The sequence below is a fragment of the Musa acuminata genome, chromosome BXJ1-9 (assembly GCF_036884655.1).
Source record: "Musa acuminata AAA Group cultivar baxijiao chromosome BXJ1-9, Cavendish_Baxijiao_AAA, whole genome shotgun sequence".
Classification (NCBI taxonomy): Eukaryota; Viridiplantae; Streptophyta; class Magnoliopsida; order Zingiberales; family Musaceae; genus Musa; species Musa acuminata.
In genome coordinates this window covers 12,744,708-12,757,730 of record NC_088335.1, presented here as the reverse complement: position 1 = coordinate 12,757,730, position 13,023 = coordinate 12,744,708, and the positions used below count along the sequence as shown (strand labels likewise).

Here is a 13,023-nt window from a genome sequence, read left to right as displayed (position 1 = left end):
ATATGTATATTTATTTATATGTGTGCTTGAGAATCATATTGATTATTTTCAGGATGTTAATGAATTATCTTAATCAGATCCCATGGATTCAACATCAAGTATCTTACAATGGTCAAACCAGATACAGGGCCGGTCAATGTGGGCCTTAGCGGACCGAGATGGAGCAATTTGGACTTCGGCCCATTAATTGATGGACATTGGCTGATTCTCTACTTTTACTACCCACGATAAATCACGTGCAATGCATCCCTCTCACCCGGAGTCCAGACACCGCCCTGTTGACTTCACCTCCGCCTCTCTTGTCCCGGCTGTGGTTGAAGTTGAAGCCCTAGAAGACGAAGAATTAGAAGCGGAGCCATTCGTCGGGCGAATGTCGAGAACCTTCCATCCTACCCCTCCGCCACCGCCGCCTCATGAACCACGGATGGCGCCGCCTCCGCCGCCGAACTCGGTGCCCGCAGCCGAGGGCTCCTCGGGTGGTGCTGGGGTCGCGGCGGCTGCGACCCTTCTGGTCCGGCATCTACCGGAAGCGATGCCTTATGACGTGCTTTCTCGCCTCTTTTCTCACTACGGCGCTTCCTCCGTCCGCCCTTGCGCTGGTGGGAGGTAATTTCTGCCCCGGTTCCCCTCGTTTCCTCCGTATCTTTGGTCCTTTACGTGTGATGTTGATCTGGGAAAATCCGAAGCTCATAATGTCTGATTTCTCGGCTGAGCTTGTCATTTTGAGGACTTTTGGGTTCGTTTGTTGTGTTCTTGATAATAGACATCTGTGGGCTGTTCTTGACGCTCGTCGATTTGGTCTTAGATGATCTGAAAGAGGAACTTCTCAAAAGAGAACGGAATTAGTTTATATCCCGCAGCCGAGGGCCACTGGGGTGGCGGCGGCGACCCTTCTGGTCCGGCATCTGCCGGACCAGATACCTCACGACGTGCTCTCTCCCCTCTTTTCTCACTACGGCGCTTCCTCCGTCGGCCCCATGCGCTTGTGGGAGGTCATATCTGCCGAGGTTCCCCTCGTTTACTCCGTGTCTTTGATCCCTTACGTGTGATGTTGATCTGGGAAAATCAAAAGCCCATAATGTCTGATTTCTCGTCTGAGATTATGACTTGATGGACTTTTGGGTTCGTATGTTGTGTTCTTGATAATAGACATCTGTGGGTTGTTCCTGACTCTTGTCTATTTGGTCGTTGATGATCTGAAATAGGAAACTCTCAAAAGATAACGGAATTAGTTTGTTTGTTTGCTTCTAGGAAGCAATAGGTTTGTGTTTCTATAAAGAAGCAGTATTTCTATATGTGGACTTCTGCTCATCTCCTGCCAGTTTCGTGGTAAATTTTCTTAATAAAATTAGTCAAAAATTTGTGTTTAGGTTTACTAGTCATTTCAAAGATATTAAGGATGACAGGTTGTGCACGGATCAAGGAGAGCAATAAGCTTATATGATTTCATATTGGGAATGGAATCAGTATTGTCTTCCAAAAAGGAATGATCCTTACACATTATTTTTCATTTAGAATCTGCATAAGAGAGCATATATTATGGAACTTAGTGTGCCGGGAGGTGAATGGTGGAACAATGAGGAACATAGTAATCACTTTTGAGAAGCTGGGATTCTAAACGGTAATAGGCTTATACAAGAGTATACTAGTTAATGCCTCTCTCTCTCTCTCTCTCTCTCTTCATCTAGTGATTGATGCACCAATTGCATCTATTTGTAATGGGCATTTTTAACTCAAGCTATTCGTAGGTAGGGAAGATAATTTCGACTTGTGTGAAGGGTGTTTATGAATTTAAATGTCAGGAAAATAATTAAATACAATTTTTGTTTAGCTACTTTTGCAGTAGACTGAGACCAACTTTAAATACCAAACTGTTGTGACCTATATAATAGTATTAATAAGAAAAAAATTAACTAATATTGCAATTTCTAAAGTTTGAAACCTTGAGTTCCAACCTGTCCTCGGACTCAGAATGTCTAGTTACATGTCTGTCCTGTTTGCATATTCTTTTGTTACTACTGATAGGGAATGATCATTCTCACCTGTGAATTTGTACAAGCCTGTGCCAGTAGAAGGACACAGGATAAGACCTATACATAGGAGATTCAGTGATTATCTATCCTACATGTTTGTTGGATAATATTTTGGTGACTTGAGAAGTGACAGGACAACAAACAGAAATACAGCTGGAGCAAGAATAGTATGACTTTGGTGCTGTTTGGAACATGAGAGAGGATTGCTAGTTTGGAATGATTTGGTGCTGGACTTGCATATGTCCATGACTGTGGTTGTTGAATTGCTAGTTTAGGAACGATTCAAATCATTTGATGCTGGATATGTCTATACCCGTGGTAATCAAATCTTCAATGATCAATGTTTTAAACTTAATGGTTATCAGTGCTACAGATAATGTAAGAATTTTAATGGTACATATGCGTGAAGCTACAATCCAGGTTATCAGTGCTACAGATAATGTAAGAATTTTAATGGTACATATGCGTGAAGTTACAATCCATAATTTGTTTTACATGAGAGGGGCACAATATTCTTACATGAGGCAACTGTTATGAACTGAGACATAATATGATTGCAATTATTTTGTTTTAGGGAGTTACCAAGTGAACCAGGTATTAGAAAATCGTCCATGGATTCCCCTTTTTCAGTCTCCTAATTAAACACAACTGGGTTCTGTTTCATTATTGTCTCCAAATTTTTTCGTCAAAGAGGTCATCTAATTCTTTTTTTCTTTTTGAATGTCATTTACTGTGTTTCTGCCACTCAGCAGCAGTATATTAGATTACCGGATAAGATCTTTAAAAATATTGTTCTTGTTTGTGATATTTAAAATTATCAAGTAAATTGTCGGCCTTCTACCAATTTATGTTCATGGAAGTGGCTGATGAAGACAGGTTGTCTTGAAAAACGTAGTTGGCTGCAGTTTTCTTGCAAGGTGATGTACCAACTTTAGAATATCTCTATCTGCTCAACCACTTGGTGGTGCTTCTAAAACATTATTTATCTTTATCTGATTTTACCAGAAAATATCTTGACTCCTATCTAATTAATATTTTCAAACAGTGATTGAAAGAGGCGCTCGGGCGAGGCGAGGCGAGGCCCGAGCGCCTCGCTAATGTCCCAGGCGGCGCGCTTCAAACAGGCGCCACCTGGGCGCTCGCCCGAGCCCAGGCGCTGGGCGCTTCGGGCGAGCGCCTGGGTAAACCAAGTGACCGAACCAGGATTTTAGGTCTGGTTCGGTCCTGGTTCGGTTGTTAGTTGGTTCAATCGAACCAACTAAACCGATATAACCCTTATCCAAGTACCCAACCCTAACCCGCTACCGCTGCCGCTCCCGATCTCGCTGCTCGTCGCTCCTGCTCCCGCAGCCGCTGCTCGTCGCTCCTGCTCCCGCAGCCGCTGCTCGTCGCTGTCGCTGTCGTTGCTTGCGCCTCCCGCGAGCCTTCCCGCTGCTCGCGACTCCCGCGAGCCCTCCCGCTGCTCGCGCCTCCCGCGAGCCCTCCCGCGTCCCGCGAGCCCTCCCGCGAGCCTTCTCACTGCTCGCGACTCCCGCGAGCCCTCTCGCTGCTCGCGCCTCCCGCGAGCCCTCCCGCGAGCCTTCCCGCTGCTCGCGACTCCCGCGAGCCTTCCCGCTGCTCACGCCTCCCACTCCCTTTCCCTTAGATTTTCTTAATTTAATAGCATATTTTTATTTAAAATTTTAAATAATTATATTTATTAATTATATTATATATTTTTATATTTTAGCGCCTCGTTTCGCTCGGGTGAGCGCCTAGCGCCTCGGGCGTTTTTGGACCTTGGTGCCTTTTGGCGCCTAGCGCTTTTTAAATCACTGTTTTCAAACAAATTGATGTTTCCAAATAATGGGAATCTGCTTCATAACTTTTTCTATAAGAAAGGGATATTGGATTTATATATTTCCAAAGTTTATGCTTGTATATTGTATATGGAACCAATGATAAAGCAAGAGACTGTTAATCAGAAAGGATACAAGAGGCTGGAATTAGAGGGATCTTTTCATTTATGATGGAAGTAAAACTGGTTGAGCACAATTACTTGCGGACTCCTGAGACAATGCAAGGACTTCTTGAATTGAGAGCTCTTTCATTCACCAAATGAGCCAACTTTTGTGGTCGACCAAAGAAAAAAAAATTTTGCTCCTTTGTCTCGTTAAAATAGTTGATAAATGATTCTTTATTATTTTTTCTCAAAAGCTGCAGACTATTTTGACTTGAATGCAGTTAATATGCCTTCTTACTGAAACTGACCTATTTTTATTCTTTACATTAGTTAGCATAACTGCTCATTCGAAAATATAAGTCCTATTAAGTGTATCCGCTTTACCACACGTTCCTTTTCCTTTGGTGAAGTTCCTTTTAAACTTTTTCTGTTTGTAGGCTAAGGAATTGCGCTTTTGTGGATTTCAAGGACGAAGCACTGGCTGCTCAAGCACAATCACAATTGAACAGGTAGATCCTCTTAACTAATTTGTTGTTGGTGATCCTTGTTAATCTTATTTCTTTTTGACATTTTGGGCCTTGAAGAAGTAGCGCTTCTGCTTTCTGCTTCATTTTTCTAAAATCAAACTCATGTTTTTCTTCTACCTATCTAACTTTTCCTTTTTGATTGCTCTGTCTCTCCTATTGTTGTTTGGTGGACTTTTTCAGGTTGAGATTCCTTGGAAAAGTCTTAACAGTCGAGAGAGCAGGCAGGGCTAATTTGAAGAATGCCGATCAACAAAATGAATGTCAGTCAGCAAAGGATTCAGCATCTACAAAAACATCCCATCTAAATGAATCTTTGGTAACACAAAAGAACTCATCTACTGGTGAACCGATTGCTCCTAGGCTGGGTGTGGATTATCCTTTTCCACCAAATCTCGAGTATGATGTTCACGATTAAAAGTCTGTTGTCCTATGCAACTCATTAGTTGCTTAATGTGTTTTTTTGTTTAATTTCATAATCTAAAAGTTAGTGTTGAATATCATTGAGTTTTAGATTGGGAGGGTTAAATTGAAAAGGTAAGAAAGTGGGAGGTAATGTGGAAGTAGGTTACCTAAGATAAATATCTTATGTTGAGATTGACATTTCCTTATCCATCCACGATTTGGCTCGCTGACATTGGTGGCCTCGCTTGAGTTTTCCTTGAATGCTCTTTTGTCCTGCACATGATTGCTCTTGCTAGATTTATATCTCAAGTTCCAGCCATTGCTTTGATCATGACTTTTCCTATATGATTCATGATTGAATGACATACTATGATGTCCCTTGCTGTGGTTGAGTTTTTGTTAGGGCATATTGTTTATGAAATATAATGACTTTCTCATGTTTCTTCCTGTATCATCATTTCTACAAGAATTTAAAACCATTAGGTCTTTTGTTGTATTCTTTTAGCAGTCATTACAAATGCAACTATGTATGTTAGATAGTAGCATCTAGCTCATCATATGGTTTAGTAATTTAAAATAAACCCACAATATTCTTGACACTGCAACAATATAAAATTTTCCAGTTTTCTCTGGATATAACATGTTTTCCTCTTTAAAACCTGTTTATCAATTGTGTGTCTGTTTTGTAGGTATGCATATCCACCACCTGACGGGAATATATTGACCAATATGGTCAACGCCCTTATTGCTGTTCCTCGTTTTTATATTCAGGTTGGAATGGTCTCTGACATTTTCAATTTTTCCACCACATATTGATTAGAATTTACAGAAATTGACAGATTTATCAAATTATAGATTCTATCACCATAATTCTTTTTCCAGGTTTTGCATTTGATGAACAAAATGAATATTCCAGCTCCATTTCGCATGGCATTGCCTACTCCACCCTTACCACCCCCAGTTCCTGCTGCTGCTCCTCCACCACCTCCACCGCCTCCTACTACAACATCGACAAAACCAAATCTGAATGATCTCTCCAGTGATGAGTCTGAGATGGAATCATCAGAAGTAGTCATTTACTTTTAGTTTCTTCTACCATAATGGTGCAAGAATTCTACTTAACCACTGGCTATCCTATTGTCATTATGTTTCCTTTTCCTAGGAAGATGCTGAGAGTGGTCGCAATCGAAAGCGTATGAGACGAGAAGTAATTGTCGGTCCTGCAGTTGATAAAGGTGTAGCACATGAAGACGTTGGATTAAAACCCGTTTCCTTGGTTCCAGTTATTAGAAAGAAAAATCCTGTTTTTCAGGTTCTTGTTCTTGTGACAATACATATGCTTCTCAATACTATACTTAGGTGGGCATGATGAAACATTAGACTGATTGCAGATTAAGGTTACCCCTAAGCCAACAACTAAGGAGACTACAGATTATAGTGGCAGCACAAAGGAACCAGACTCAGCTAATCAGGTTTTGGAGCAAAAAGTTTTTGCATTACCACAAGAGATAGAGAGTGGGAAATTGCCTCCAGAGGAGATATTATCTCTTCCCATGTTCAAGGTACCACAACCTTCTCTATTTTTGACACTCTTCTGCATGTAGGTATTTGAATTAACGACCCAGCCACTTGAAAAGGAAAATCTAAGCAAATTGAGTTCAGTGTGAGACAATCATCCCCACAATGTTGCTTCATCTACTCGTGTTTGGTCTATTGGATGTCCAAAATTATTGCATTTTGCGATTTTGGTATTGATTAAGAAACCAGCATATTAGTTCTGGTCTTCTGTTGAATTTTAAGACAGCTGTTCCGACTGGCCAGTTGCATGCTCATCCTATATATGGCATGAGTAGCACTTCTGATGATTACCCATTTACTCATCTGAGCATTATCCCTCTATGTTGTAAAACAAATCTACAATGATTAGCAAATTGTTATTATGTCAGAGAGGACAAAGAGGGTTTGCTTTGTTTTCATATGCAGTTAGGTTATTTTGTCTTTTCATCCCAATTAGGCTGTAAGATCTCTAAGTTGAATTTGGTAAAACCAGCTTTTGTTTCTAACCATATTACTATCCTGATAAATTATCCCTATTCTTTTAACAACCTGTGTTAGTGTAGTCCCTTTTTTCAATTCATTTTGGAACCATGCATGATGATCACATGCATCTTATTCTAATTTGTATTTTTGATCTTCAATAGTCCTTAATTTTCATTGTTTTGGTTAAATTCCTTGTTTCATAAGTGTTTATTGTTATTTTAAGTATTTTTTATAAGTGCTACTATCTATTGCAGATATGCTTTTTAATACTGTGTTTGGGTATTTGTATGAGTACTCCTATGGCATTCACAATGAAGCAGAGAAACATGTAGGCTATTGATTGTATTACTTTTGTCATTTCAACTAGAAGCATGCTATGGCCTGAAATAATTGACTGGATTTTAAGCACAAACTTAATAAAGATGTGAAGGCACTCTCACTTAATGAATCCTATTGTGCATTTGTGCTTAAAGGGGCCAATTCTTGCTTTTTCTTTTATTGGTTTAATGTCTTTGTAATGGATTCTTACATTGTTATTCCTTTGGATTCTCCACTTTTGTAAACTTGATGAAAATTCAATTTGTATTTGGTTGCTAGGATGAGTGTATCTTGAATGAATGAAGGCAGCATCCTATTTAGACCACAATTCTTTTGTATGTTTTGATTCATATAATAATTTGCTTCAATCACGCAGAACTATTCTCCTGGAAATCCTGCAAATGTCTTGTACATCAAAAACTTGTCAAAAGATGTGGTTGTTGATGACTTCTACTATATATTTGGTAAGCTGTCAGTAAAATTGAAGCAACTTGGATATTAAGGAGGATTCCTTACCATTTCCTTTTCCATTTCACATCAGAGAACCTTTTTAGGTATTTGTGAATCTAGCTTCATCATATTTCATAGTCACATGACTAATATGTATTTGTCACTTACCAAATCTTTGCAGGGTCACTTTTTGAAAGTATTGAAGCTGCTAGAGCTGGTCTCAATATTAAGTTAATGCAGGTCAGAGTCATATGTATATGTGCATATTTCTTTTGATAACGTGAACTTTTCAGTCTTTTGGTTCTATGGTTTCATCCCAAATATTTATCAAGATCAAGATCTGGACATTTATCTTCCTTCTTTTTCTTTATAGCCTTTTTGGTCAACCTTACTGAAATTTGGAAAGATGATGGTGCATTTGTGCTTTTGTTATTCTTTATGGGATAGGGACATGCTGGTCCTGTTTGCTATTGCAATTTGTTGTGTAACAACATCAGGAAACACAAAAATGGCATACTAGAAATGGAACTAAAACACAAACCCGAAGATTCAATTCTTATATTTTTGTTGTGGTTGGAACTTGAAATCAAGGATGATAATCAGGTTTTGATAGGTTCCTAAATCCTGAGTGTTTGATGAGTACACATGATGCTGAACTTCAAATGCTGTTCTGCATAAGTGCAGATTCTGATTCGTGATTGTAGAATGATTTTATAAATTAGCGAATTGGCAGTGGTAAGAGAAGTACTGGTTTGGAAATTATTATCCTAGTAACCTACTTGGTTTCCATACTGTAGAAATCAAGTGATGGAAAGTGTTGCACATTAAAATTCTAATATGATTGGAATAAATATGTTTAAAGACCAAAAGAAATAATTATGCCCTTGTACCAGACAGATTTGCATCTTGATTATTTTCTTGCAGTGAAAAGGCATGCGTTATAGTTTTTCTAAAGTGAGCATAGGGTTCTGATGAGGTTTTTGCATTATATTACATCAGCACTTCCCTAGTTACCATTATGGTTTGAACTTTGAAGTCTTCATACCACATAATAGGGTGGAATATGGTGATAACATAGATATCATGCATTTCTTAACGTAGGAGCATCATGAACTTCTTTGCGAACATTGGTCTGTTATACTTGTAGCTAGTCATATCAATTGTTACTATACTGCATCAAGCAGAATTTCTTTTATGTTCATTCATGTTGTTTGATTTATTGTTAACCATTAATGCTGAGATTCGAGTTTGACAATGTTGAGGTGTTATAAATTTAGGTTATTTGTTCCTTATGTTTAAAATGATGTTTGTATAACAGGAAGGGCGAATGAGGGGTCAAGCATTCGTGACATTTCCATCTGTAGATCTTGCTCAGAATGCATTGGTGCGTACCTATGACACTATATGTCCGTTCTGCAGCCAAATTAATTGTTATGTATTTGTTCTATTGGTCATCTATCTCATGTTGCCTCTTTTGTCAGTGTTACTCTTATGGTTACAAGTGTTGCTAGTAGTCTACTGATAGTTTCGATTTTTTGGTGCTGAATTCTAGATATTGTGGGGAATAAAACTGCAACATAGACATGCATTATGGTCTTTAGACCAATTATATAAAATGATACAGAGAATTTGCCAGGAAATGTTCCAGTTCCTATAAACTTCAATTTCTTGTTTTTATCCATGAGATATACGATATCTTGATCTAAAATTATTCTACTATGGTGCAGAATCTAGTTAATGGATACATGTTCAAAGGAAAACCAATAATCATTCAGTTTGGTCGTAATCCTGCTGCTGGAAAAGGAAATTAAGTCAAAGCACTGTAAGCCCAAGTGTCCTTATTGTTTTATTTAACTAGTTGAGTTATTCGTGTCCTTGCAATATCAATTCTAAATTCTAATTCAAGTATGTAGACACTTGCACATGAAGGTTATGAACTTTAATTTCCTACTATTTTCTCTCAGACATGCGGGTTCCACTTCGCATTCTAGCACAATCTCAATACTGTTATAGGAGAGCTGCTGAAGGATGAAATGTTATTGAACTTAATATTCATTAAACATGCTCAATGGTCAGGTGGTTGTTGAAGGTTGGTTATCTTATTTTTTCTTAGAACTGGCTAAGAGAAATACTGCAGTATTGCTGTGTCATTATTTTTGCTACATGTGTTTTTGAGCTCCATCTATTTCTAGTCCTACCAGCAGATGTTTAAAAATGAATCACTAGCGTAACCACTAGACTCCATTTGAAACTTGTGACAACCACTCCGATCTTTCATACATGCTGGTTCTTTGATGGTAATTTCTGCAGACCGGTTCTGTGGCAGCTGACATGAGACCTAGAGCAGAATGTCACATAGATATGTTCTTGACATGGAATTTTGTCAGGTCGAGCAATTTGATGGCTCAGGTTTGTACTGCTAGTGCATACAGTCTTTGCCAACTTGAAGTTATAAACTGATGGCATATACGTTTCCTAGCGTGGAGCTTTGCACTTGTTTCAATTCTTCCACATGCTCTGACTAATTGTATCTGGCAATCAACTATTACACCACTCTGATCTTTCATATGTGCTGGTTCTTTGGTGCTAGTGTGCAGACCAGTTCTGCAGTAGTTGATAGAAGATCTAGAGGCGAATGTCCTTGGCATGGCATTGTCCCAAGTGCGAGCACTTTGATGACTCAAGAGTAGCACCATTAGCACATTTGAATCTTAACATGAAGTCTAGAGCAATGGGCATAATCATTTTCTGTCATGGAGCTTTTGTACTCACTTGGACCTGTCCTTGTAGAGTCCTTCCGCATGCTTTGACTAACCAGAATTATCCATGGTTGCATATTGTAGTTACTCAACTCACGACAGTCTGCTTAATATAAGATTAGACTTCCTACCTTAGAGTGCAATATGCTAGAGGCTATTAATTTTGTCTAGTAGCCTTGCTTCAGATCTGTGCTTCTTTTCCTGGTATCTCTGAACAGTATATTTCATCACTTCCCAACTTTAGTAATTGGAAGTCGGAACTGACTAGATCTCCTTTTGACTTGTCTTTGAAAAAGAGAATTTGGAATTTGGAGACGATCTGAGCAATTCGAGCATTTAGGAAAATTCTTGTGGGTAAGTACAAAAGCTTGCATATCGAAGGTGTCATTGACCTTATTAAGAACCTTTGACATATGTGCATTATTTATTCAAATCAATTTCTACAAATTCAGCAACTTTATTATTCACTTTTCTAGTCCTAGTTTCTTTTGATGGAGACTTTTCTCCTCCCTCTATTTGTCTTTGAAATATTAATGCATGAACTTGTTCCACATGATTTTGCACTTGTTTATGCTAACCTGTGTTTGTGTGTCAAACCAAGGATTCAAATACCAAAACACATATTCACTATCCTGTTTTATCTATCCATTCCCAATGTTAAAACATGGTATCCGTGTTCTAATCCCACAATGGAGCAGTATGCAGTATAGACTAATATTTAAATCCTTGATTTAGGATACTAATCAGTGTGTGCACTAAGTTCTGTATCCCTTTGTTTTTCTGAGTCCTGCAAACCTTTGGCACACTATCATGGGATTCTCATGCATGACGTTGGGCAATCGACTGCAAACTGATGCCTTTGGATGTCACTTTTTTTCCCCAATGTTATATATTGTATGGTTTTTTAATAATGAAGATTAACTCAATTTCTAACTTGTTTGTCATTTGGAAGAGCTGTGTTTCCACTTGAACGTGTAACATGGGTGGAATCTACAAGGTCTCTTCCACTTGAAAATCGTTTGAATTATTTTGCTCAATGTATTTTGATTTTCTAGTTAGGTATCATCAGTGTCTGTTGCCTCTCTGAAATCAATTTTTCTTTGTTCTTTTGTTGAAGATTTACATTTTGGAATCCACTGCTCTTTTGTATTTTCATTTTCGTACGAGTCCTAGAAATGCAGTTTTTTAGGAATATCAGTTTCTTGGATACTTTATTTTTGCCTTAGATCAGTTATTGCTGCCAATTGTTCTGTGCTTGCTTATATTAGTTAGTCAAAATGAGCTCGTTGACTGATCCTCAAGGTGCTGAGTTCTAGTTATTTTATTACATGGGAAGCAAGAAGTGTACCACAAAGAAGTGTATATATAAGTGATAAGGCATTGTAAAATGGAATACTGACAAAGAAGTGTATATATAAGTGATAAGGCATTGTAAAATGGAATACTCTCAGGTTCATCTCATTGTGTATTTATATGTAAAGAATAATAAGTTCTATTAATACTATCATATTTGTTTTATGGATAAGAAAATTTATTGTCATTATTGTTGCTCATCTGTTGTATAATCTAACACACTAATTGTTTATTTTGGTCTGTATGAATCTATTGTTGTTAACCACATCCTTTGTTTTCATGAAAATACAGGCTGATCCCAAAGAAGGCATGCACGAACTGCACCTGTTTTCACAAATCAAATTTTGTAAAAGAAAATAGTCATACGAGTGTTGCTGTGCCAACTACATTGCAGCCCTCTGGGGCTCATCATGTTCTTTTCTTAGGTTGACAGAATAATTGGAATACAGAAGGAAAAGATGCACATTGGAATTATCCTCTCTATCAGGAAGATGGTCTTCGTGTAGATAAATCATATCAAGTTCGTTACTAATCTCGCAAGCGAGTGGATTATCTGTGTGGCTTCCTAATGTGTTACCAACTGACAGCAAACTGTAACTTATTTTGTAGGCAGTACCAGTCGAGTTTCTTGATGGGAAAGTCATATCCTTGCTAGTGTACATTATGTTGCTAGTGAACCTACGAGGAGTAATTTTCTCTGGGCTGTATTTTTTTTAGGTTCACTAGGATTCTTAGAGGTTGGAACTAACAGGTATCTTTCTATGGGATCACCGGTCAATCTATTTGTGGTGCAAGATTTCATAGAAAAGGAATAGTGTGTACGCTCCTTCATATAGTAATCAAAGGCCAAGGAGTGGTTCTCTCGACTGGTACTGATGAGAATTTTACTCTATGAGAAATTGTCTCACGAAACAAATTGGCCTATATCTTGCGCGTACCAATTGAAGTAGTACCTCATTTGAGTGTGTGGCACGCGAGGCTTATTCGACGATGGAAGAAGCGGAAGCGCGTATGTCATTAGAATTCAATTGTGTGCTAATTTGTCTTCTTTGTTTTTAACTAAACAATCTCATTTTCACTACTTGCTTGACTTCTCTTGTTTGTTTTTCACTAAACAAGAGAGAATATGTGTATATATTGCATTCTATATAAGAGGAAAGCAAAATTATATATTTTTATCAGTTGGCTTTTTTGCTTTT

General features: G+C 38.3%; 1 protein-coding gene across 9 annotated transcripts; it reads left to right on the top strand.

Annotated features, from left to right (window-relative positions):
• Positions 1-263: 263 nt before the first annotated feature.
• Positions 264-13,005, top strand: LOC103998185 (U11/U12 small nuclear ribonucleoprotein 65 kDa protein). Of its 9 annotated transcripts, XR_010479509.1 has the most exons (15): positions 265-606; positions 4,413-4,484; positions 4,683-4,898; positions 5,594-5,675; positions 5,787-5,972; positions 6,067-6,216; positions 6,296-6,466; positions 7,639-7,726; positions 7,894-7,952; positions 9,031-9,096; positions 9,440-9,534; positions 9,677-9,801; positions 10,023-10,121; positions 10,768-10,825; positions 12,116-13,005. XR_010479509.1 is itself a non-coding variant. In XM_065083219.1 (12 exons), exons 1-11 carry the CDS (start codon positions 371-373, stop codon positions 9,521-9,523), a joined length of 1,410 nt encoding a protein of 469 aa, XP_064939291.1. In that variant the 5' UTR covers positions 264-370; the 3' UTR covers positions 9,524-9,534; positions 12,116-13,005. The 9 variants fall into 9 exon arrangements, 1 of the variants encoding a protein (XP_064939291.1); XR_010479511.1 differs by lacking the exons at positions 10,023-10,121; positions 10,768-10,825 and having other exon boundaries at positions 12,116-12,344; positions 12,434-13,005; XR_010479508.1 differs by lacking the exon at positions 10,023-10,121.
• Positions 13,006-13,023: the final 18 nt, after the last annotated feature.

Coding starts and splice junctions, on each gene's coding strand:
- LOC103998185 (XM_065083219.1), top strand. CDS start 371: ATGTCGAGAACCTTCCATCCTACCCCTCCGCCACCGCCGCCTCATGAA. Junction 7,953..9,030: donor TCAATATTAAGTTAATGCAG/GTCAGAGTCATA, acceptor TTTGTATAACAG/GAAGGGCGAATGAGGGGTCA. Junction 9,097..9,439: donor ATCTTGCTCAGAATGCATTG/GTGCGTACCTAT, acceptor ACTATGGTGCAG/AATCTAGTTAATGGATACAT.